The sequence below is a fragment of the Microcaecilia unicolor genome, chromosome 14, assembly GCF_901765095.1.
Source record: "Microcaecilia unicolor chromosome 14, aMicUni1.1, whole genome shotgun sequence".
In the NCBI taxonomy this organism is placed as follows: Eukaryota; Metazoa; Chordata; class Amphibia; order Gymnophiona; family Siphonopidae; genus Microcaecilia; species Microcaecilia unicolor.
In genome coordinates this window covers 38,659,621-38,685,640 of record NC_044044.1, presented here as the reverse complement: position 1 = coordinate 38,685,640, position 26,020 = coordinate 38,659,621, and the positions used below count along the sequence as shown (strand labels likewise).

The 26,020-nt window shown below is 48.3% G+C and overlaps 1 protein-coding gene across 1 annotated transcript; it reads right to left on the bottom strand.

The window, feature by feature from the left end:
- Positions 1–2,582: 2,582 nt before the first annotated feature.
- TRIM46 (tripartite motif containing 46) lies at positions 2,583–24,513 on the bottom strand. Its single transcript, XM_030187721.1, is given in 16 exon segments — positions 2,583–2,958; positions 4,657–4,857; positions 4,859–4,919; positions 4,922–4,951; positions 5,278–5,457; positions 5,460–5,486; positions 5,489–5,575; positions 6,498–6,619; positions 6,732–6,906; positions 6,909–6,984; positions 7,082–7,106; positions 7,108–7,172; positions 13,324–13,467; positions 15,131–15,474; positions 15,574–15,829; positions 24,451–24,513. Coding segments are annotated over 16 exon segments (2,232 nt in total).
- Positions 24,514–26,020: the final 1,507 nt, after the last annotated feature.

Sequence of the window (26,020 nt, the reverse complement as noted above, 5' to 3'; positions counted from 1 at the left end):
GAAATTCCACTTTTCCCTGGTACCAGCATAATGACCCGTCGTGCAGCATGCAGCGAGCATGTAACTATTTCAGGCTGTTCTGCAAGCCAGCTGATGCTGTACATGCCTAAGTTAAGTTAAATCTGATGTCCAGGCCCAACTCGAGCAAAACTGAGGGGGGCAGATTCAGAGACTGCACTGATGAGAAATATGTATATCATATATTCCCAGGAGGCCTGAGGCAGCTGGGTCTGGGCTCTCAGGACAGTAGTGGGGGCTTTGGGTTACTACAAAAGCATGAATCAGGGTCCAGCCTAATCTGCTTGACCTATTCTGGTCTGATTTGGCCTGGTTTGGGACACCAACAGGCTTATTTTCGAAAGAGAGAAGGACACCCATCTTTCGACACAAATCGGAAGATGGGCGTCCTCACAGGGTTGCCCAAATCGGCATAATCGAAAGCCGATTTGGGCGTCCCCAACTGCTTTCCATCACGGACAACCAAGTTCACGGGGGGTGTCGGAGGCGTAGCGAAGCGGGACTTGGCGTCGCTAACACATGGGTGTCCTCGTCCCATAATGGGAAAAAAAAAAGAAGGGCGTCCCTGACAAGCATTTGGACGAACTTTACCTGGTCCTGTTTTCTTATGACCAAGGCACAAAAAAGGTGCCTGAACTGACCGGATGACCACCGGAGAGAATCGGGGATCACCCTCCCCTTCTCCCCCAGTGGTCACTAACCCCCTCCAACCTCAAAAACAAAGTTTAAAAATATTTGTGCCAGCCCTAAATGTCATACTCGGGTCCATTGCAGCAATATGCAGGTCCCTGGAGCAGTTTTAGTGGGGTGCAGTGCACTTCAGGCAGGCGGTTCCAGGCCCAGCCCCCCCACACCTGTTACCATTGTGGTGGTACATGTGAGCCTCTAAAACCCACCCGAAACCCACTGGTACCCACATCTAGGTGCCCCCCTTCACCCGTAAGGGCTATGTAGTGTGTAAGTTGTGGTTAGTGGGTTTGGGGGGCTCAGCACACAAGGTAAGGGAGCTATGTACCTGGGGAGCAATTTCTGAAGTCCACTGCAATGCCCCCTACGGGTGCCTGGTTGGTGTCCTTGCATGTCCCGGGACCAGTGCATTGCGAATGCTGCTCCTCCCATGAACAAATGGCTTGGATTTGTCATTCTGAGATGGGGAGTCCATAGGTTCCATTATCGCCGAAAATCAGAAACGACCATCTCTAGGGACGACCTAAATGTCAAGATTTGGGCGGCCCCCGACCCGTATATCGAAGCAAAAGATGGACGCCCATTCTTTTTCGATAATACTGGTTTCCACGCCCCTTCGCCAGACTTTTGTGAGGATGTCCCTCAGCAAAACTTGGGTGTCCTTTCGATTATGCCCTCCAAGACTCTCAATTCTCACCAATGTTCAGAACCATTTCTACAGATGGTACTGGATTCGCAGAAGGCCCTTCCTCCTGAGATGTTTCTGTCTCAGACAGAGAAAGGATCCCTAGTTGTAAATTTCATGGATAAGGAAGCAGGGGGAATTGGATTTGAACTTAGCTCACACCCTTTTCCAGTAGTAGCTGAAGGTGAGTACATTCTCATATAGCAGGTACTTCCCAGTTCTGGAGGACAGTTTCTAACCAGAGGGGTGGGGGGGGGGGGGTTAAGTGACTTGCCCAGGGGTCATAAGGAGAGGGATTTGAACCCTGGCTTCCGTGGTTCTCAGCCTGTGCTTGTAATCACTAAAACCTACTCCTCTCCTTCAAGGTAAGCAAGGCATGATGTCCTGACTGTTGGGTCACCCTAGCTACAGACTCCCTTCCACAGAAAACACATGAAAAGGTGTGGCCAACAGGTTGGCATCAGAATGGTTTCTGGCAGCAACAACAGACCCACCATGAAGTTCGATCCTCGGCCCAGGAAGGTCTTCCCAAAGAGAAAAGAGTGACCGATGCACATATCTTAACTATTGCCTGGAAAAGCGGGGTCCATTCCAAGAGTTGTTCAAAGACAGGAACTGTGCCCAAAACGTGATTGAAGCATGATGTTAATATTGTGTCCCCACCATGTCTCCTTTTACAAACAAACTTTCACTGGGGAACGAAAGGCATGGGTTCCCTCTGTAGAATTTCCCCTTCAGAGTGAAAATGGGACTGAGGTAGGACATCCATCTTCACAAAGGACTCTGTCTCTATCATGGACTGCTATGTGCCCTCTCAGCAAGTTTCTGGTGACCAGCAAACACTGACAGCAATCAGGGATGTGGAGGGGTCCTACCACCGTTTTACAACTTCCTCATATCGTTCCACTCTGATACTTAAGAAGAGAAATTTGCTTGGACAGTTCCATCAGCAGCAGCCATTTTGGAGATGACTTGACTTTGTGAACCTTAGCCAGAAAGGAAATGCCTCCTTCACAATCCATCCCCACAAAAGAGGGACCATTTTCCAGATTACCCAACTTCCCTCAGAGGCCCCACTGCACCCATGACTTCTACAGCCCTGAAGAGTGCATATGCACATGAAAGGTGAAGCTGGCTTTCATTTTTGTGCATGTGGTGGTGGTGGGGGAGAGAATGCAGCGTTTTCTGGGCATCAGTCCATTTTGGAAAGCCCTCCAATAGTCACTTTACGCTCATGCTTGTTTGCCACCAGCTCCTGTAGATGAAGGGCTCCACCACCGATGAAGCAGAAAGCAGGGCAAACAGGGCCAGAGCAGTCCACGCCGCACTCCCAGAGGCTGCGGAAGGAGACCGCGTCATAGAAGCCAACCTTCCCATTTTCATAATCCAGACAAACTCCGACACGAGGAGGTAAGGGCACAGTGCAGCTGGTGGGGTCGCGAGATGTCATGGATGATCCATGGGGCAGCAGAATTTTCCCCATGCCAATAGTCAGGAATGAGAACGCTGGAGAAGAATCAACTGTAGCGTCTTCGGCTCCACTGTCATGACCACTGTCAGGATCGTACCTTAAAAATGAAGGGGGGAGGGTCAGTGCAGGGTCAGACCATACAGAGCTAGCGACAGAACAGAACATTAATCTTACAATGAAACTAAGACAAGTCAGGCCAGACTCAGAAGAGGCAGCATAAGGCCCACCCTCTTCCATCTAATCCAAAAAGCAGAGAATAAAATCCAAGATATTTGGAAGAGTTGGTCAGGACTGGCAGACATTTTCAACCAGGCTGCCTGTGAGGATGAAGCTCCCTCTAAGACTTTTATTGACACGTAACATAAAAACTGAGAACAGAGTCACAATTCCTCTTCAGCAGAGCTAGACTAAACTTGCTGACCTCAAGTGGCCCACCTCATAACGGATACACTGATTTGCCTGAGGTGGCTTCTCTCACTTTGGCGTGGATTGATTGCCCTGAAATGGTCAGACAAATTATGGATTGGATAGTAGGACTGAGGTGGCCCCTCCCATTAGAGCTTGAACTGGTTGACCTGAAGTGATCCATCATATTATGGATATACTGGTTGGCCCAAGGTTTCCTGGCCTTTTATGGCTTGGACCAGTTGGTGTAGGTAGGCCATCTCACTACAGCTTCAACTGGTTGACCTGAAGTGATCTATCTTGTTATGAATACACTGGTTGGCCTGAGGAGAGCTGTACTCTTATTACATGGACTGGTTGGCCTGAGGTGGCCTACCCCTTTACAGCTTTGACTTGTTGACCTATCTCACTTCAGTTTGGACTGGTTGGCCTTGGTTACTAATGATATGTCATGGGACACTCTCTGGCCAATATTGAGCCCATGGGAGGCAGGCTGGCTAAGTACCACAATCAGCAATGAGTCCCACATATTCAATGCTGGGCTATTTCCAGAGACTGGCATTGAATGTGAATGGCATCCCTGGGGGGGGGGGGCAGTATGCAGGTCCCTGGGTGGGGGGGGGAGGTATGTGTGTGTCAGCGGAGGCATAACGAAGGCGTGGACATCCTTCATTCAAACATTTTGGATGTCCTCAACTGCCCCCCCACAGGGATGGCCAAATTTCAAGGTGAGTGGAGTAGAGTGGAGGAGTGGCCTAGTGGTTAGAGCACTGGTTGCAATCTAGAGTGGCCAGTTCAAATCCCACTGCTGCTACTTGTGGTCCAAAATCCAAATAAATAAATAAAGAGAGTGGCAGAGGCATGGATGTCGTTCTCACAGAAACATCCACATTTTGGACATCCTCAACTGCCATCGCTTCCCCTCCTTAGGAAGGAAATCATGTGCAAATGAGGTAACAGCAAGCAGCTCATTTGCATACAGTTTCCTTCATGCATGCCCATTCCTTTCCGGATCGGGAAGGGCTTTTTCCATTCAGTTAGTGGGACCAGTGCACTATGAATGCTGGCTCCTCCCACGACCAAATGGCTTGGATTTGGTCGTTTCTGAGATGGGCGTCCTCGCTTTCCATTATCGCCAAAAACCGAGGATGACCATCTCTAAGGTCGACCTAAATTTCATGATTTGGGTGTCCCCGACAATATTATCGAAACGAAAGATGGATGTCCATCTTGTTTCGATAATACAGATTGCCCCGCCCCTTTATGCCCCCGTTCGATTATCTCTCTCCACATTACATTTATTCCCATTATATTTTGAGATTATCATCATACACTTTATATTATTATTATTTTATTTAGTGTTTAAAATACCTAATTATAAGTTACTAACCTAGGGCTGACCACATCCTGTGGCCCCTGAAACCACTCCTGCAGCTTGCTCTCCAGTCCCACGCCAACCTTCACTAAGTAAGAGCTTGGGTCGACACAGCATGCCCAGTAATGCTTTCCTTGAGTAATGGCCACATCCCCAATGACCAGATCGACAGACAGATGACAGCTGGTCATCAGACCCTCTGTGCGAACAGCAGAGGATCCCTGGTACGCTGCGTACAGCCCGTTGGTCTTTACTAATAGCCAGTCGCTCCCGTTGAAGCCCCACCTGTTGTCTAGGAAAAAGTTTAGAACTGGAAAGGAAAAGGAGAGAGAAATCAAGAAGATGGAAGATGGGAGACCATAGGAAAGAGAGGCTGAATGCAGAGGAGATGAAGAGAGAGAGATGAAGATAGGGAGATGAGCATCTGAGGAGCTTCTGTAGGCTGTGGTGAAAGGATATCATGCATTAACGAACAGCAGATGCATCTAGAGCGAGTAGTGAAAGAACATCTATTTCCAGTGGACAGGTACAAATGTGACACAGATTGGAGGGGTGGAAACCTGGTGGCAGAGTTAGGGATGCTTACAGAACAACTGAAGGGGTGAAGGCCACCTGGAGAAGGCTGTGTCTACGAACCTGATGCAGGTGGTGTGTGCAGGTATATCTCCTCGCTGTACTCTCCAAAGCCAGCTTTATTGTAACCTTTCACCCTCAGAACATAAACACTGTCCATGTCTGGAAACTCTACCAGCGCACTGAAACCTTTCACCTCCTCTCGGTGCTGCCACAGTTTCAAAGCCTTTGCCCTGACGTCGTCTTGCGGTATTCCACCGTGTAGTGCCAAGCGGTGGCGAATCCTGAGGCAGACGCCAGCACAGAAAGATCTGGTCATAGGCGTAGGTGCGCTGCGTGTCGATGACAGGAGCTTCGGGTGCTAGGAGGGAGGCAAGAGAAAAGCTACTGAGCAGGATATAAGAGGAAACTGGGAAGGTTCAGATAGCAGGGGACAGGAACGCCAGACAGAGGAAGAAATGCATTCAGTGGGACTGCAGAAGACACAGATTCACGGTCCTTGGAGAATCACGGCAGAGAGGGGTGGGAGAGAGACAAACATCTCATTAGTACAGGCCCCGCCTGGGCCAGTGAGGGTAGGCAGGCACACAGGGAGCTGAGTAAGGGGCCTGGCGGAGAAAAAGAGAGAGAGAGAAGGGAAGACAGGAGCTGTGTGGGGCACAGGATTAATAAGGAAAAGAGATAGGGAGGAAGGGGGCTGTAAAGGAAAGAGCTAGAGGAACAAGAGGTAAGGAAGAGAGGAAGGAGCAGAGAAGGAGGGGGGGAGATAAGGAGGGTGGGGCAAAGGAGAAGGAGAGGTAATGGAGAATGGGCAGAGAAGGAGGGAAAAGAGAGGTAATGGAGGGTGGGTTGAGAAGGAGGGGAAAGAGGTAATGGAGGTTGGGGCAGCCAAGGAGGTGAGAGAGGTAACGGAGGTTGGAGAAGGAGGGGAGGGAAGAACAAGAGAGGAGGAGAGAAGTGGGGCTGGAGACTGGAGCTGGGCTACTGACTTGCCTCCTGTGGTACTTCAGTGAAGCATCAACAGCAACTTTCCTATAAACAGAGAGGTAAAAGGGGAATCTAAAATGTGCCACAGCAACCCAGGCCAGGACGAATCTCTTCAGCACAGTCCCCCCCCTCCTTCCCCACCCGCCTCCTCCACCACACAGCCATGACAAGGGCTCGGCTCTTGGGCCCCCTGCTCATGCACGATGAACGGAACCCTGTGTTTCTGAGGGTGCTGGGGGGCTTCCGTTAACATCCGTGTGCCAGGCTATGAGCGGCAGAGCTCTGGCATGTCTTACCTCGAACAAAGTTGAGGTCTGTGAGCAGTTTGAGCTCCCTGCTGACATCCAGCTGCAAGTGACTGAAGGAGGCGCTGGCTGCAGGGCGGAAACCTTGCAGAGACTCTGTGGCCTTCACAATCCTTGTACAGAAAAAAAAACAGAGCAACCTCCCTTAGGGGTGCAAACCTGCTTTAGTCCTTTCTACATCTTACTACCCTCCCATCTCCCCCACCCCTGAATCCAGCTGGGTACCTGCAGTGCAACTGTTTCGCTGCCTGAACAAAGCAGGCGTGATCGGTCTCCTTCAGCACTTCCTGTGCGTAGCCCACCAAGCCGGAGTTTTCCAGCATACCCTGGTGTTCCTGCACCTGCACTCGGAGGCTGTCCAGCTGCTCCTGCTGGCACTCCTCGATAGCACTGAGGAGGAAGCCTGCTTCTCCTCCAGCACTGACCGCAGGTTCCGCATTAGCTGCAACAGGTCTTCTTTGGCTTTGGAGCTGTTCAACTGGAAGCAGAAATACAGATATCACCAACCCGGCCAGAGGAGCACCGAAGTCACCAGAAATCTTCCCCCGTGAAACACAAGAGAGCTGCTTTCTCACCTCTGTCTCCCTTAGCGTCTCCTCCGCATGCTGATCCTGGCACTGTGTGTTGGTTCCCCAGGATGTAAGCCATACTCCTGGTCAGCTTCTCCTGTATAGACAGGTCACAAGGCAGGGGAGGAATAGGAAACAGATTATGGGTTATTCACATTTTCAGCATGTTACAACCGCATCGTCTGTATTGGCTTCCAGTTGACAAGAGGATCTCCTTCAAAATGTTATTTCTGATATACAAGCATTAAAAAAAAAAAGGTAACTGCACATTACATCTCCTCTGTTTTCATTGTTTATGTGCAAAATCCTAAGTACATAAGTATTGCCACAATGGGACAGACTAAAGGTCCATCAAGCCCAGCACCTGTTTCCAACAGTGGCCAATCCAGGTCACAAATACCTGGCAAGATCCCCCAAAAAGTTCATACATTTATGCTGCTTATCCCAGAATAAGCAGTGGATTTTCCTCGTCAATTTAATAATGTCTATGGACTTTTCCTTTAGGAAGCTGTCCAGACCTTTTTTTAAACCCCGCTAAGCTAACCGCCTTTACCACATTCTCTGGCGTTGAATTCCAGAGTTTCATTACACTTTGGGTGAAAAAACATTTTCTCCAATTCATATGAAATGTACTACTTTGTAGCTTCATTGCATGCCCCCTAGTCCTAGTATTTTTAGAAAGAGTAAACAAACGATTCACGTCTACTCGTTCCACGCCACTCATTATTTTATACACCTCTACTACTACTACTACTATTTAGCATTTCTATAGCGCTACAAAGCGTATGCAGCGCTGTACAAACATAGAAGAAAGACAGTCCCTGCTCAAAGAGCTTACAATCTAGTAGACAAAAAATAAAGCAAACAAATCAATTAATGTAGAGGAAAAGAGGAGAGAGGGTAGGTGGAGGCGAGTGGATACAAGTGGTTACAAGTCAAAAGCAATGTTAAAGAGGTGGGCTTCAATCTAGATTTAAAGATGGTCAAGGATGGGGCAAGATGTAGGGGCTCAGGAAGTCTATTCAGGCATAGGGCGCATCAAGACAGAAGGAGCGAAGTCTGGAGTTGGGGTCAGTGGAGTGGAGAAGGGAACAGATAAGAAGGATTATTCAGGGAATGGAGTGCACGGGAAGGGGTGTAGGGAAGGACGAGTGTGGAGAGATACTGGGGAGCAGCAGAATGAGTACATTTATAGGTTAGTAGAAGAAGTTTGACCAGGATGCGAAAATGGATAGGGATCCAGTGAAGCGACTTGAGGAGAAGGGGTAGTATGAGTAAAGCGACCCTGGCGGAAGACGAGACGGGCAACAGTTTTGAAACGACTGGAGAGGTGACTAAGTGGGAGGCCAGCAAGAAGCAGATTGCAGTAGTCTAAACGAGAGGTGACAAGGGTGTGGATGATGGTTTTGGTAGAGTGCTCAGAAAGAAAGGGGCGGATTTACGGATGTTGTAAAGTAAGAAACGGCAGGTCTTGGCGATCTGCTGGATATGAGCAGAGAAAGAGAGAGAAGAGTCAAAGATAACCCCAAGGTTTCGAGCTGAAGAGACAGGGAGAATGAGAGAGCCATCAACAGAAATAGAAAACGGGGGAGGGGAGTGGGGGGGGGGGGGGGGGAATGAGACGCTCGGTTTTGGTCATATTTAATTTCAGGTGGCGTTGAGACATCCAGACAGCAATGTCAGACAAGCACGCTGAAACTTTGGTTTGGATGCAAGGTGAGATATCAGGGGTAGAAAGGTAGATTTGGGAGTCATCAGCATAGAGATGGTAGGAAAAGCCATGAGATGAGATTAATGAACCAAGGGAAGAAGTGTAGATAGAAAAGAGGAGGGGACCAAGAACAGAACCCTGAGGTACCGACAGGCAGAGGGATAGAAGTAGAAGAGGATCCACCAGAGTGAATACTAAAGGTGCGGAGGGAGAGGTAGGAAGAGAACAGGAAAGGACAGAGCCCTGGAATCCAAGTGAGGACAGGGTATCGAGAAGTATGCTGTGATCGACAGGTCAAAAGCAGCGGAAAGATCAAGAAGAATGAGGATGGAATATGACCTCTGGATTTAGCCAGTAATAGGTCATTGGAGACTTTTAGTAAGCGCAGTTTCGTTTGAGTGGAGAGGGCGAAAACCAGATTTTAGTGGGTCAAGAATAGCATGTGAGGAGAAAATCAAGGCAGCGGCAGTGAAGACACGCTCAAGTAATTTGGAGAGAAAGGGAATGAGGGAGATGGGTCAGTAATTAGAGGGACAAGTAGGGTCGAGTGAAGGCTTCTTAAGGAGAGGTGTGACCACAGCATGTTTAAAGGCAGCAGGGACAGTCGCAGTGGAAAGTGAGAGGTTGAGAATGTGACAGATAAAAGGAATAAGAGCAGGAGAGATGGCATTAAGAAGGTGGGTGGGAATGGGATCAGAGGAACTGGTGGTACATTTTGAGGAGAAAGGAGAAGTGTAGTTCCCTCAATATAACTTCAGGAAAGGAGGAAAGGGAATGAGGGGAAGGAGAGAGAGGGGAACGGACTAGTGGAGGGAGAGGGGGCGATGGTAGAGAATGCAAGGTTTATCTTTTGAACCTTTTCGTGAAAGAATTCAGCAAGGTCTGAGGAGATAATGAAGGGGGGAGTTGGGGGAGGGGGCACCTTGAGAGAGTTCAATGTGGGTGAAGAGAGAGTCGAGGGTTAGAGCAAGAGAGTTAGTCAGTTGGATATAATAATCCTGTTTGGCGCGTAAAAGAGCAGATTGGAAGGAGGTCAGCATGAACTTAAAGTGTAAGAGAATCAGCAAGGGCTCGAGATTTCCCGCCAGAGGCGTTCGGCGGAGTGGGTACAGGAACGTAGGTAGCGGATATTAGAAGTCAGCCAAGGTTGGAGTTTTGTAAGCCTTATAGGGCGGGTCATCAAAGGTGCAAGAGTGTCTAAGACAGATGATAGAATATTGTTGTAAGAAGAACCAGCCTCGTTGACAGAGGTGGATGGTGCCACAGTCGAGAGGAGGTTTGAAACATGGGAGGATAGAGATGAAGGGTCAATACCCTGAAGATTCCTAGATAAATTAGATAAGATAGGACGGGATGGGAGGCAGAAGATTTAAGTGTGAAAGTTATAAGATGGTGATCAGAGAGGGGAAGATCAGAGGCAAGGAAACTAGAGGGTGAACAGTTGAGGAGAAGATAAGATCAAGGACAGTGACCATTTTGATGAGTGAGGGAGGTGGAGCATAGTTGGAGATTAAAGGAGGATGTAAAGCGAGTAACTTGGAAATATAAGAGTTAGAAGGATCATTAGCAGGAATATTAAAGTCACCAAGGATGAGAGAGGGGGAGGAAGGATCATGGAAGAAGGCAAGCCAGGCATCAAAGTCACTGAGAAAGGATGAAAGGGACTTATCAGGGGATGATAAATGACCGCTATTCGAAGAGGCAGAGGAGAGAAAAGGCGGATAGCGTGGACTTCAAAGGAGGAAAAACAGTGAGATTGAGGTGGAAGAAGGGGTTGAAATTTGGAGGAGGGAGAGAGAAGTAATCCAACACCGCCCCCCCCCCCCCCCCCCCCCCCCCCCCCCCCCCCCCGTGGTCAGCAGGGCGAGGAGTATGTGATAAAAGATAACCGCCATGGCAGAGGGCTGTGACTGAAGCAGAGTCATCAGGGCAGAGCCAGGTTTCTGTTAAGGCGAGCAGATGGAGGGTGACTTGAGATAAAGAGGTCATGAACATATGGGAGTTTGTTGCAGGTACAGCGGGCATTCCAAAGGGCGCAAGAGAAGGGCAGAGAAGAGGAGGGGAGTAGAGGAATAGTGATGAGGTTAGAGAGGTCACAGTGAGTTGGATAATAGTTGGTGAGAGGGCCAGGATTGGGATTGATGTCACTGGCTGAGAGTAAGAGAAGGAGTAAAAGAGAGCAGAGGAGAGTAGGAGAGGTTGTGGCCATGAAGGTGTCGAAGGCGAGAGGTATTTAGGTGGAATGGGGAAGGGCAAAATGGAAGGAAGAAAGAGATGAAGATTAAAGCTAAGAGGGAGGAAGAGGGTAGGAGAGAAGGTGAGGTGATGAAGTCGATGGATGGGCAGTGAGTTCCTGTAGTGGAGAGAAGTAGGGGGTGAGGGAAAGATTAGGAAGGGACAGGGCAGGAAGAGAATGTGTATAGGGGCCATAGCATGATTCAGAATTAGGTATAATTGGGTGAGGTCAGTAGTGACTGGGAGAAAATAGATGTAAAGAGAAAAATGCCCAGCGCACGGCACCAAGAGCGGAGGCCCTGAGTGGATCGGAGTGGACCTGGGAGTCACCCCGGAGAAGGCTGTAAAGGATATGCAGATGAGCTGCAAGTCCTCCACAGCACCTGAAAGGCAGCCAGTGGTAGAGCTGGGCACCTCTCAGCTGAGGAAGGCTTACCAGGGGTTAGGCTGAAGCCAGCATTCCTCCCCCTGAGGGTCGCCTGATCCTACTACTACTACAAATCATTTTTATAGCGCTACCAGTTGTACGCAGCGCTTCACAATTGAACATGAAGAAAAGACAGTCCCTGCTCAAAAGAGCTTACAATCTAAATCAGGACAGACAGGACATATAAGGGATAAGGGTAGGACAGATGATAGGACACATAGGGAAAAGGGACTATTGAAGAGACGAAGACAAGATAAAGGTTACGAGCAGGTGACAAGTTAGGAATTAAAAGGTAAGCCTTTAGCCCGGATTTAAAGGCGGTCAGGGATGGAGCTTGACGTAAAGGCTCAGGGAGTCTATTCCAGGCATAAGGTGCGGCAAGATAAAAGGAACGGAGTCTGGAGTTAGCGATGGAGGAGAAGGGAGCAATTAGGAGAGATTTGCCTAGTGAACGGAGTTCCTGGGAAGGAGTGTAGGGAGAGATGAGGGTGCAGAGGTAGTGAGGGGCAGCGGAGTGAATGCACCTCTGTCATATCTCCCTTCAATCATTCAGATCAGAAGGTTATTCTCGCTTGCCTGTTCCAGAGTTGCAAAGGCTATGCCTTGAAAAAACACGGAAGCGCACCTTCCTTTGTGGCAGGTCTAACCATGTAGAATTTGCTACCGATACGTATTAGAACAACTACAGATACATTACAATTTAAGAAACTTTTAACGCAGTATATAATGCAAAATTTAATGTGGCAGGTGGGTGTGGGGTTGGTTTAAGCCTGTGGCAGGAAATGAGACAGGCAGAATTGGCTGTATCTTATTCGTTGTCTACTTTGATATTATGTATTTTCTTTAATATCTCTGCTTTTTGTACGCCATAAGAAAAACCAATTCTGGTTCAGACCGATGGTCCATCCAGCCCAGTATCCTGCTTCCAACATGGTTGATCCAGGTCACAAGTACCTGGCAGAAACCCAAATAGTCAACCAAATATTTAGAAGAATACAGGCTACTGGATCTGTTACAGCCCACAGCTGTAGCACTTTCAGTGGTGTTAATCATCTGTCTCTAATGCTTCCACATTTAAGTCCTTTTCAGATGGAATGTTATAATAAAATGCGGAAGCATTAAAGGCAGATGATTAACACGATTGAAATAGCCGTAGGCTATAACAGATCCAGTGGCCTGTATTACCATTATATGATGCCTCTTTTCTATAAAAATAGTAACAATGTGTTGAGTGTTTTGTAAAATTATATTTCCAAGGTATTTTGCCATATATTTGGTTGATTATTCACTGCGGAGAACTTGTTTTCTCTTATGTTTTTAGATAAAAAAAAAAAAGCCAAATAGCAGCGACGTTCCATGCTACCAATCCTAGGACAAGCAGTAGCTTCCCCCATATCTATCTCAATAGCAGACTATGGACTTTTCCTCCAGGAACTTGTCCAAACCCTTTTTAAACCCAGATACGCTAACTGCTGTTACTACATCCTCCGGCAAAGAGTTCCAGAGCTTAACTATTCGTTGAGTGAAAAACTTTTTCCTCCTATTTGTTTTTAAGTATTTCCATGTACTTTTTAAAACAGTGAAAATCGATTCACTTTTACCCGTTCTACACCACTCAGGATTATGTAATAAAGTCAACCACCTTGTCTGGCAAGCACAGCAGCCTGGCTCAAGCCTTAATTCACATGCATGGACCCCAGCTCATGTCCATCCCATCTCCCCCAACTGCTCATCAAGCATCTCTTTACTCACAAGGCAGAGAGAAAAGACTTTAAAATTAAAGAGACTCCTTTGAGTCCTGTCTGAGCTCATGCACTCAACATTAAGGTCTTCGTAGCCCATGGCGTGTCACCCCAGTGCAGTTCCCTCCCTTACCTTCAGGGCCTGGTAAGCGCTGACAACCGGCGTGATCTTATGTCCGGTGTGCGTTCTGCGGACTCGGCACAGCTGACACACCAGCCTCTGGCAGCTCTTGCAGTAATAAGAGACATCCTCCTTGTGCTCCGGACACATCAAACCCTGCATGGGAAGGGCAAGAGTTCAGTAATGGAAGAGGGGGGTAAATGTGCCTCTCAAGCGTGTCTCTGTAACAGTCACTGAATGTGGTTCATCAAGGAGAAGCTGCTGCTGTTACACTTGCAGACTGATATTTTTGTGAGAAGATCTGGAAATTATGTGAGCCTTACCCTCCCAGCTGGGCAGAAGGATTTTTCTCTGACTGTCTGATTCTCGGTCAGGGATGTGTGTCGGCTCATACACATGGTTAACGAGCCAGCACGCATACAGACTACTAAATCCATTCGTCATGTCAGCAGGCCACTTGAAGCACTGAATGACTGACTGCTGCTGCTCAAAGCGATTTCCCCCTTCCTCTGTAACAATCATGTCTAAATGTAGCGCTGTTTGCAGACTAAAACCACAGGGCCCGATATTAAGCTGCTGGCGGGCAGTTCGTTTGCTGCCGGACATGAATATCAGGGTTTATTTTGGATGCTTTAACCGGCTATGATGATATTCAGCGCTATCCATTTAAGTTTTTAGCGGTCAAAGGTAGACCTGCTTTAAAGGGCCTATTTTGACCGCTAACCAGGATATTCAGAGGGAGACAACCTGTTATCTCCTACTGAATATCCGTGGTTAGACATTATTTAACCAGCCGGTTAAATCATTTTGAATGTGGGGAGGGCAGGGGCGTAGCCAGGACTTGAGGTGGGCAGGGGCCAGAGCCCAAAGTGGGAGCACACACTCTGCCCCCTCCCACCGCCACCCTGCCAATCCCCACCCACTGCTGCCACTGTACATATCTTGGCTGGGGGGGGGGGTCGCTAACCCCCGTCAGCTGAAGCCTTCACCCAGTGCTGTTCTCTGGCACTCACCGCATTACCTGCCCTGCTCTCTCTTCCCCTCATGTCCGGCTCACGTCGTTTTAATGACATTGAGCATGCGCGTGTGCTCAGTTTCACTAAAACAAGCGTGCCGGACCATGAGGGGAACAGAGAGCAGGGCAGGTAATGCGGCGAGTGCCAGAGACCAGCACTGGGCAAGGCTTCAGCTGACAGGGGTTGGGGACCCCCTCCAACCAAAACAGGGGCCCAGAGCAATTTGAGGGGGGGCAGGCCCCCTTGGCCTCCTGTACTTACGCCATTGTCAGGGGGCATGGAACACAAGCACTTACATGGGTGCTCAGTACTATTCTTTCATTTACATGCACAATCTGCTTAGGAGGGACATGGGCGGGGCCCCCACTTACATGCATAACTTACAGAATACTGTACATGACGTGTGAAGCATCACATTTAGGCCTGTTACGTGGCGTAAGTGGGTGTGTCTGAATGTAAGCATGTGGTGCTGATTTATGAATATTCTACAGATGCCTTTATGGAATTCACGCTCGTAGCACTGCATCGAGGCACCTAACTTTGGCACCCAACGCAATGACCAGGTCATTCACTGTTCTTAGGAAAATGAGAACTACAGTGCCCAGGATGCAATGGTGCACAGCCAGGACTGGACCAGCCTCTGCAGGCTGACTAGGGCGAAGTGGCAACCCTGTCTGCCTGGAATCGGTGCTACAAGAGCACCCTCTCCCCCCCCCCCCCACACCTAGGGGCCACACCTTGGGTCAGGTAATGGGCCCGAGAGTCGCAGTGCAAGCCTTCCAACCCGCACCCCAGAATCCTACCTTGGGCCGGAAGATCAGCGTCGGTGGAGTGGGCTCATGCTGAGCCTTCTGGGTGCCCCAGGGATGGTAGAGTTTGAAGCATTCATTGCAGAAGCTGGAGCGACACTCTGTGCAGCCCTTGGTGGCTTCCTGCTGGGGCGGTTTGCAGAACTGACACATGATGGCGGCGTTAATGTTCACTGTCTGTCGGTACCGCTCCACCACCCGCTCCAGTGTCAGGTTCCGGAACAGGTTGCCTAGACCCCGCTCCCCAAGGTCCACATCCCGCTGGCAACAGGGACACGGGAACAAGATGGTTTGGTTGTGAGTAGCACCTCGTTTCCGGCCGGGGTACGTACCAAAGCCTGCAGAGAGGATAGGGAGAGAGAGAATGAATCAACTGTGAACACAACTGTCAGCAGACGTAGGACCCCCCCCCCTGAAATTCCCAGGAGTCAGCGCACCAGATTTGATGAGGCGGTCCAGACGGTCAGGCTTGGGGACGACTCGGCGGCCCATGCGGGGACTACGGGTAGCAGGTGAGGCGGCAGGCGAGGTGGGCTCAGAGCTGGGGTCACAGCAGATGTATCCGTGTTGCAGCAGCACCTCGCTGGCACAGATGTGACAAACATTGTGCAGGCAGGGCAGGATCAAAGGCTGCTTGTACATCTGCTGACAGATGGGGCACAGCAGCTCCCGCTCCATATTCTTCATGCTGGTCTGGAAAGATGAAGAGAAAGAAGCCAGGTCAGGGTGCTTTTCTGTTCCCTCCTCTTTCACTCTCTCTTACTGGGTAGATGAGCACAGCACGGTCCCTCACTTAATTCAATACTCGGAACTCCCAACCTCCCCCTACTGTCCCATCTCCAAGCTGTGCAGCAGTCCCGCTTGGATTTCTAAGTAAAATGCATATCTCTCCATAGCTATCCTCTCTGCAGGCTTTGGTACATACCCCACTGCAGTGTCATTAAGAGATTCAGGAGTAGCAGGGCAGGAACATGCTTGGAGGGAAGTACTACAGTAGCCCAGTGTAGAAACTCTTCTGTGGGCATTTTCAGGGGCTCTGGAGAGTCAGGAAGAGGAGAACTGGGATGCACAACTTTTAGGACCAGTTCACAGTTCAAATCGCCCTGTCACTGGCATAGTGTGGGACAGTGGTGACATCTAGTGGCTGCCTAAGTGAAGTAGACGGAACTGTTTCACCTTCATTTAAGTGAATTTTGTTTTTAATTTTTATTTATTAGGATTTATTCAGTGGCGTTCCTAGCGTCGACGACACCCGGGGGCGGATCGCCAATGCACCCCCCCCCCTCCGGCGAAATGACACCCCCCCCCGGGTGCACGCCGCTGGGGGGGGGGGGGTGTGCCGCGGCACGCGCCTGTCGGCTGCGAGTTCGAATCGCTACGCTAAATTCTCTCGTTCGCTGCAGCTCCCTCCCTCTGCCCCGGAACAGGAAGGGAGGGAGCTGCAGCGAACAAGAGAATTTAGCGTAGCGATTTGAAGTCACAGCCGACAGGCGCGCGCCGTGGCACCCCCCAGCGGCATGCACCTGGGGCGGACCGCCCCCACCGTCCCCCCCCTTGGTACGCTACTGGATTTATTTACCACCTTTTTGAAGGAATTCACTCAAGGCAGTGTGCAGTAGGAATAAAACAAACATGAGAAATAGACAATTACAGCAGTAAAAATATTCAAATAACAATACAAAGTCTGGTATAGTTCCTGCTTACAATGTCAACACAATATGTAATAGAATATTGTAATAGACAGCGCAGGGTATAAACAAAGATGGAACATAGAGATAGGTAAAAGAATAAGAGGAGTTAGAAAATAAGGAGACTGATAAGGTGCACATGAGATCAGAGAGATAGTTAAATATTATCTCAGCTAGGGTAGGAGTGGATAAACCTTTTTGAAACCCACATACACTAATCACTGTTACCAAATCCTCTGGCAATGAGATCTAGAGCTTACGTATTTGTTAAGTGAAAAAAAAATATTTCCTCCTCTTCATTTAAAAAGTATTACCATGCAACTTCCTTGAGTGTCTGCTAGTCTTTGTGTTTTTTGAAAGAGTAAAAAATCAATTTGCTTCTACTCGTTCTACACCACTAAGTATTTTGTAGACCTCTGTCATATGTCATATCCCCCCTCAGCTGTGCAGTGACCAGAATTGCACAGAATACTCAAGATGTGGTCGCACCATGGAGAAATACAGAGGCATTATACTATTTATCTTATTCTCTATCCCTTTCTTAATAATAGCATCCTGTTTGAGTTTTTGTCTGCCACCACACACTGGGCAGAAGATTTCAGCGTAATATATACGACGACACCTAGATCTTTTTCTTGGGTGGACCTTAGCATCAGGTAACTCTGATTTGGATTATTCTTCCCAAGGTTGATCACATTAAATTTCATCTGCCATTTGGATGCCCAGTCTTCCAACTTCCTAAGGTTTTCCTGCAATTTTTAACAGTTCATATTTTTTTTTTGTTACATTTGTACCCCGTGCTTTCCCACTCACGGCCGGCTCAATGCGGCTTACATATTGTATACAGGTACTTATTTGTACCTGGGGCAATGGAGGGTTAAGTGACTTGCCCAGAGTCACAAGGAGCTGCCTGTGCCTGAAGTGGGAATCGAACTCAGTTCCTCAGTTCCCCAGGACCAAAGTCCAGCACCCTAACCACTAGGCCACTCCTCCACTCGTGTTTTAACGACTTTGAACAGTTTTGTGTCGTCTGCAAATTTAATCACCTCACTTGTTCCAATTTCCAGATCATTTATAAATACATTAAATAGAACCGGTCCCAGTACAGATCCCTGTGGACTCCACTATTCACCCTTCTCCATTGAGAAAAATGGCCATTTAACCCTACCCTCTGTTTTCTGTCTAATAACCAATTCCTAATCCCACAACAGAACATTGTTCATGGAAAAGCATTAATGGAAGTGGAGGGGTAGGTGGAGCTGGAGCACATGCAAATAGAGGTTCAATATTTTTCCTGTAATTTTCTTTACAATATATCTTTTATATTTTCTTTACTTATTGCTTTTGTATTGCTTAATACTCTATAAACAGTTTGCATATAAACACTGGATAGTGTAATCTGCTATGTCAAATATTGGAATAAACTTTAAAAGTGTAAATCAAGGTTTTGAACTTGTTATCTCTTGGATTAACACTCACAAATTAGAGCTGGATGTCTCAAAAACGAAACTGCTATGGTTTCACATATCTTTTTCCCACGTCCAGTTAAAGAATTGTTTCTTTTGAGTAATATGATATCATTAGACAGTACAATTAACATTTGAGGTAGATTCTCACCTGATCACAGTTTCTCGTGTTCATATGGTAGGGTATGGAGTCCAGGTGTGCGGATGTTATAATGCCGTTGTATCGCTCCATGGTGCGACCGCACCTGGAGTATTGTGTTCAGTACTGGTCTCCGTATCTCAAAAAAGATATAGTAGAATTGGAAAAGGTACCGCGAAGGGCGACGAAAATGATAGTGGGGATGGGACGACTTTCCTATGAAGAGAGGCTGAGAAGGCTAGGGCTTTTCAGCTTGGAGAAGAGACGGCTGAGGGGAGATATGATAGAAGTGTATAAAATAATGAGTGGAATGGATCGGGTGGATGTGAAGCGACTGTTCACGCTATCCAAAAATACTAGGACTAGAGGGCATGAGTTGAAGCTACAGTGTGGTAAATTTAAAACGAATCGGAGAAAATTTTTCTTCACCCAACGTGTAATTAGACTCTGGAATTCATTGCCGGAGAACGTGGTACGGGCGGTTAGCTTGACGGAGTTTAAAAAGGGGTTAGATAGATTCCTAAAGGACAAGTCCATAGACCGCTATTAAATGGACTTGGAAAAATTCCTCATTTTTAGGTATAACTTGTCTGGAATGTTTTTACGTTTGGGGAGCGTGCCAGGTGCCCTTGACCTGGATTGGCCACTGTCGGTGACAGGATGCTGGGCTAGATGGACCTTTGGTCTTTCCCAGTATGGCACTACTTATGTACTTATGTACTTATGTACTTATGTACTTATGTACTTACTTGCAGCGTTTTTCTCAGGATCTCTGTTTTAGGAGGAGCCCTTTACAATTTGGGTTCAGGTGTCAATAATTTCTCATTTTTATTATTGTAATATTCTTTTTCTTGGTACATGAACAAGACTATGATCTAGATTGCAGTTATTACAGAGTACAGCTGCCGCACGTAGGAGTCCTTTTAAAAAGTGGCAGAAAGCCCAATGCGGGCTTCCACTCACTAATCTGTAGCCACCGCCAGCGAAACGCGGGTGCCTGCGCTAGTTCCAGCCCCAGCATGTGATATTTCCTGCACTGGAGAAAATAGGCTGTATTTTTAGCGTGACACTAACCTGGCAGTAATCGGGCACTGCCACGTACTACCCAGTTACCGCCACTTCAACAGCAGGGGTGTAGCTAGGTGGGGCCACGGGCCCCCACAGATTTACTTTTGACCCCCCCCCCCCGCCACTTTCGATACTCCCTCCCGCTGCCGCTGGCAGGGGTCTCCAACCCCTGCCAGCCGAAGTCGTCTTCAGCGCCGGTCTCTGGCGCGTTCGCTGATCTGTTTCTGTGAATCCTGACGTCCTGCAAGCATGTCCTGTATGTAGCCCCGTGCAGGATGTGTGCGCAGGACATCAGGAGTCAAGACTGACAGAAACAGATCAGTGAACGCGCCGGAGACCGGCACTGAAGAAGACTTTGGCTGGCGGGGGTTGGGGACTCCCGCCTGCAAAAGTACCTAGCGGCAGAGGGGGTCGAAAGTGGTGGGGCTGGGGGAGGCGGGCTAAAATGTGCCTCCCCCCATATCGGGCTCTGGACCTCCCTTTCCGCCAAGGTCTGCCGGTGGTAAGTGCTCCCCCTCACATGGCCACACAGTAAGAGCAATCTCAGCACGGCCATGGCAATTTTCAGCCTTTTTTTATCCGCTGTAGTAAAAAGGGCCACAGTGCACGGCAAAAACGGCCCCCGCTGCTCGTAAAAGTGTCCCTAAGAGCTCCTTTTACTAAACTGCAGTAGTGATTTCCCAGCATGGCAAATGTAACTCAGCCCGTTCAATTCCTATGGGCTTCGTCGCATTTGCTGCTTTGCAAAAGGAGACCTTCTTTTTAAACAGGCACATTTGCTAGGACTCTCCCTGTTTAATTAATTTGCACTGGCTTCCTGTACGAACTGGATTTATTTTTAAACTGCACTGTTTCGTTTTTATAATTTTTAATGGTTTGACCCCACAATATAGGGTTTCACTATTGTTTTTCTTTGAAGATAGTAGGTGTCTATGCTCCAGTAATAAACTGTTCTTAGGTTTTTCTCCTGCTAATAAAATTATTACTAAATGAAAACACGTTTGCCTATCAAATTGCCTTTGGATATTTATACAGTTAAATTTTATTCCTTATTCTGCAGGGCAGTTAAAACTTTTTTTCTCTAATATAATACATTTTAATGTTTTGCTATGTAATTTGGATAGGTTCCTTAGTTTTGATTTTTTTTTTATAGCTTGAAATGTGTTGTTTGATTTGTATTTTTTTTCTAATTTTACTCATTTGGTATTTTTGTATTTGTATATAATATTGTAGGTTAATTTAGGGCATCCAGCCCCATTGGTGAGGTGACTCGCTAGTGCGTATACTCGATCGGTCCTCAGTGTTTTCTCTATATAGGTGAAACAGTGACCTTGGGCAGTTAAAAGTCCAGCAAACATGAGAGAGTTATTATGAAGTGAGTGTGCAACTCTCTCTCTCTCTCTCTCTCCCTTCCCACTGTCCCCTCCACCCCAGTTTGTTAATGTCAGCACAACCTGGCAGAGCAGGGAATGGTGGAACAGTGAGAGGGAACAGAGGAAGCTGACACGGCAGGAAGACCTGGATGTATTAATCATTAGACACCTTCTCTTGCTCTGCTCTGACATCACCCTATGCATGATGAAAGTAGGACAGAACAGTCAGTGCCTCTGGAGACCGAGAATGTGACAAATCCCATGTGAACAGAATATGTGCAGGTGGAGACCATTTACCCCTCCCCCATCATCAATTCCACTACCACCAAGGCACCTCCACCACCACCATCACAACCACTACTACCACCATTACCACTGTCACTACCATCATCATCATCACAACCACTAACAGCTCAACCACCACCACCACTGCATCACAATCACTACCACCATTACCATCACAACTATTATCACCACTATCATCATCACAACCACTACTACCACCACTGGCCACTACCATCATCATCATCACAACCACTACCAGCCCAAACCATGACATCACTAGCACCGTTACAACTACTATCACCACTATTATCACCATCACCACCGCCACTACCAACACTAGCACAACCACTACTACCACCATTACCACTGTCACTACGATCATCATCACAACCACTAACAGCCCAACCACCACCACTGCATCGCAATCACTACCACCATTACCATCACAACTATTATCACCATCACCACTGCCACCACCACTACCATCACAACCACTACTACCACCACTGGCCACTACCATCATCATCACAACCACTAACAGCCCAACCACCACCACTGCATCGCAATCACTACTACCATTACCATCACAACTATTATCACCATCACCACTACCATCACAACCACTACTACCACCACTGGCCACTACCATCATCATCACAACCACTACCAGCCCAAACCATGACATCACTAGCACCGTTACAACTACTATCACCACTATTATCACCATCACCACCGCCACTACCACCACTAGCACAACCACTACTACCACCATTACCACTGTCACTACCATCATCATCACAACCACTAACAGCCCAATCACTACCACCATTACCATCACAACTATTATCACCACTATCATCATCACAACCACTACTACCACCACTGGCCACTACCATCATCATCATCACAACCACTACCAGCCCAAACCATGACATCACAATCACTAGCACCGTTACAACTACTATCACCACTATTATCACCATCACCACCGCCACTACCACCACTAGCACAACCACTACTACCACCATTACCACTGTCACTACCATCATCATCACAACCACTAACAGCCCAACCACCACCACCACTGCATCACAATCACTACCACCATTACCATCACAACTATTATCACCACTATCATCATCACAACCACTACTACCACCACTGGCCACTACCATCATCATCATCACAACCACTACCAGCCCAAACCATGACATCACTAGCACCGTTACAACTACTATCACCACTATTATCACCATCACCACCGCCACTACCAACACTAGCACAACCACTACTACCACCATTACCACTGTCACTACGATCATCATCACAACCACTAACAGCCCAACCACCACCACTGCATCGCAATCACTACCACCATTACCATCACAACTATTATCACCATCACCACTGCCACCACCACTACCATCACAACCACTACTACCACCACTGGCCACTACCATCATCATCACAACCACTAACAGCCCAACCACCACCACTGCATCGCAATCACTACTACCATTACCATCACAACTATTATCACCATCACCACTACCATCACAACCACTACTACCACCACTGGCCACTACCATCATCATCACAACCACTACCAGCCCAAACCATGACATCACTAGCACCGTTACAACTACTATCACCACTATTATCACCATCACCACCGCCACTACCACCACTAGCACAACCACTACTACCACCATTACCACTGTCACTACCATCATCATCACAACCACTAACAGCCCAATCACTACCACCATTACCATCACAACTATTATCACCACTATCATCATCACAACCACTACTACCACCACTGGCCACTACCATCATCATCATCACAACCACTACCAGCCCAAACCATGACATCACAATCACTAGCACCGTTACAACTACTATCACCACTATTATCACCATCACCACCGCCACTACCACCACTAGCACAACCACTACTACCACCATTACCACTGTCACTACCATCATCATCACAACCACTAACAGCCCAACCACCACCACCACTGCATCACAATCACTACCACCATTACCATCACAACTATTATCACCACTATCATCATCACAACCACTACTATCATCATCATCACAACCACTAACAGCCCAACCACCACCACTGCATCACAATCACTACCACCATTACCATCACAACTATTATCACCATCACCACTGCCACCACCACTACCACCACTGGCCACTACGATCATCATCACAACCACTAACAGCCCAACCACCACCACTGCATCACAATCACTACCACCATTACCATCACAACTATTATCACCACCACCACCACTCGCACAACCATCACCATCACTACCCCCATCACCATAACCACTACTACCACCACTAGCACCACTGCCACATCACAACCACCAGCAGACAGCTGCAGCCAGCCTCTACTCCTGCTATAATCTCTCAGGATTAAAGTCTTAGGCTTGGACTTTTTGTTCCTTCGTGGGAAATTATTAATGAGAAGGAAGGCAGGACATGAATTTCACAACCCCTTGTAAGTCCTTTCCAGCAGATGCCCACCTGCTGATGTGCTACAGCTCAACCTCCAACATCTCCCCAAAATCCTTCCTCACCTCCTCCCATCTCATCTGACTTCTCTGCTCCCATAGCAGGGTGAAGCTGCTGGGGGTCCTGCTTGGACCTGACAGTGCCAATAATCATCACACACTTACAGGCAGCACAGTGGCACATTTGAGGGGGGAGGGGGAGAGAGAGAAGGGAGGGAAAGCTATCAAGAGTGCTGATTCTGTTTCATTAAACAACCCCCACCCCTGTAGTACCACAAACACCCCCTCGATTCTCTGTCTCCCCCCCCCACCTCCTTCCAGGCCCTGCATGGTCCTCGCATCTGCCCCCCCCCCACCCTAGAACCAGAACTCACCTTGCTGCCTTTCTTAGCTGCCATGATGATTTGCTTGTACCCCCAAGGTGGGGAGGGGGGGTGCGAGGGAGGGTAATTTAATAAGCAGGAGCAGGACAGCTGGAGTCTTTCATGGCATTGCAAAAGAGGGGCGGGGGGGGGGAGGTGGTAGCTATAGAAACTGCAGGTGCCGGGTCCGGCAGGGAGGGGGGGGGGGTGATATGGATCGGCCCGTGTGTCCCGCACACGCTGCAGAATCCGGAGCCGCAGCCTCGCATCCAGCCACCGGAGACAAAGGATGGAGCCAGCCGGCCAGATGTGCGCCTCTGCATGGGGAGGCTGCGGGCACAGCTGCACCCCCCACCCCACATCCATCGCCCCCACGCCCACCGCCCCACTCACACTGATCCTGACAAGGGCATCCATGATGGAGGTGAAGGTCTGCAAGTCCTCTCCTTCTGCCATGGCTGGCCGGAGCTCCCCCCCTACCCCCGATCGGCTGCAACAGCTGGACAGAGCTCACTTTGCAGCGCCGGGGGCAGGTTGCAGGGAGCTGCTTTGGCAATTAAGGATTAGGGTGGGGAGAGGAGAGTTACAGACGTGCTACCGAGCATGCTCAGAGGGACCTGGCATACTGTGAAATACAGCATATGGGGGGGGGGGGGGGATATTCGTGTATTACTGATCCGTCTGTGTGGAAAGACAAAGGGAGAGGCAGACTATCCTTATGTGCACTGCAGTAATGTCCTATATAATCGGTGCTGGTGGGGGGGGGGGGGGGGGGGGGGGGTTGAGGGAGGTGCACGCACTGTTTCTCATAGCTTTCTTTCCTACAGTACAGGTGGTGTTTGTCCCGGGAGAACTGGGTTAGGGGTGTAGGTGCTGTGTCTCATCCATAGTGAGTACCAGATTGGGGAACCCTTAGTATTTCTCATGGGAGTTGGGGTGTAGGTGCTGTGTCTCATCCGTAGTGAGTAGTAGATTGAGGTACTGTTAGTATTTCCCATGGGAGCTGGGTTTTGGGTGTAGGTGCTGTGTCTCATCCGTAGCGAGTACTAGATTGGGGTAGAGTTAGTATTTCTCATGGGAGCTGGGTTGGGGGTGTAGGTGCTGTGTCTCATCCGTAGCGAGTACTAGATTGGGGTAGAGTTAGTATTTCTCATGGGAGCTGGGTTGGGGGTGTAGGTGCTGTGTCTCATCCCTAGCGAGTACTAGATTGGGGTACTGTTAGTATTTCCCATGGGAGCTGGGTTTTGGGTGTAGGTACTGTGTCTCATTGGTAGTAAGTACTAGATTATTGGGGTACAATTACTATTTCCCATGGGAGCTGGGTTTTGGGTGTAGGTACTGTGTCTCATTGGTAGTGAGTACTAGATTATTGGGGTACAATTAGTATTTTTCATGGGAGCTGGGTTTGGAGTATAGGTGCTATGTCTCATTGGTAGTGAGTGTTGGGTTGGGGTATGGTTAGGATTTTTCATGGCAGCTGGGTTGGGGGTGTAGGTGCTGTGTCTCATTTGGTAGTGGGTACTAGATTTGAGTAGAGTTAGTGTTTTTCATGGGTGCTGGGTTAGTAGTGTGGATGCTGTGTCTCATTGGTTGTGATTACTGGATTGGGGTAAAGCGGGGCTTTCTCATGGGACTAGGGATTGGGGTACAGCCACTTCAGTCCTTGTCATTTTCCTCTATGATTTTTCATGACCAGCACTCAATTTCCCTACTGTGTAGTATTACCAGTTTTTCCAAATAAGCCACACAGCTACCAAAGCTCCAGCTTCCCCATATTTATTGGATTTTGGATTTTAAACATACTCATTCCATGCAGGTTACTCCTCTTAGAAAAAAAAGCTGTAATGGTCATGAGTCTTGGGTACTGAGGGGGGTTTAGTTGGTGTTTGCCATGAGTTCTGGTGGGTATGGTTAAAGATCGATGAGCTGAGGTAAAATTTGTGCTTTTCATAGGTTCTTTTTT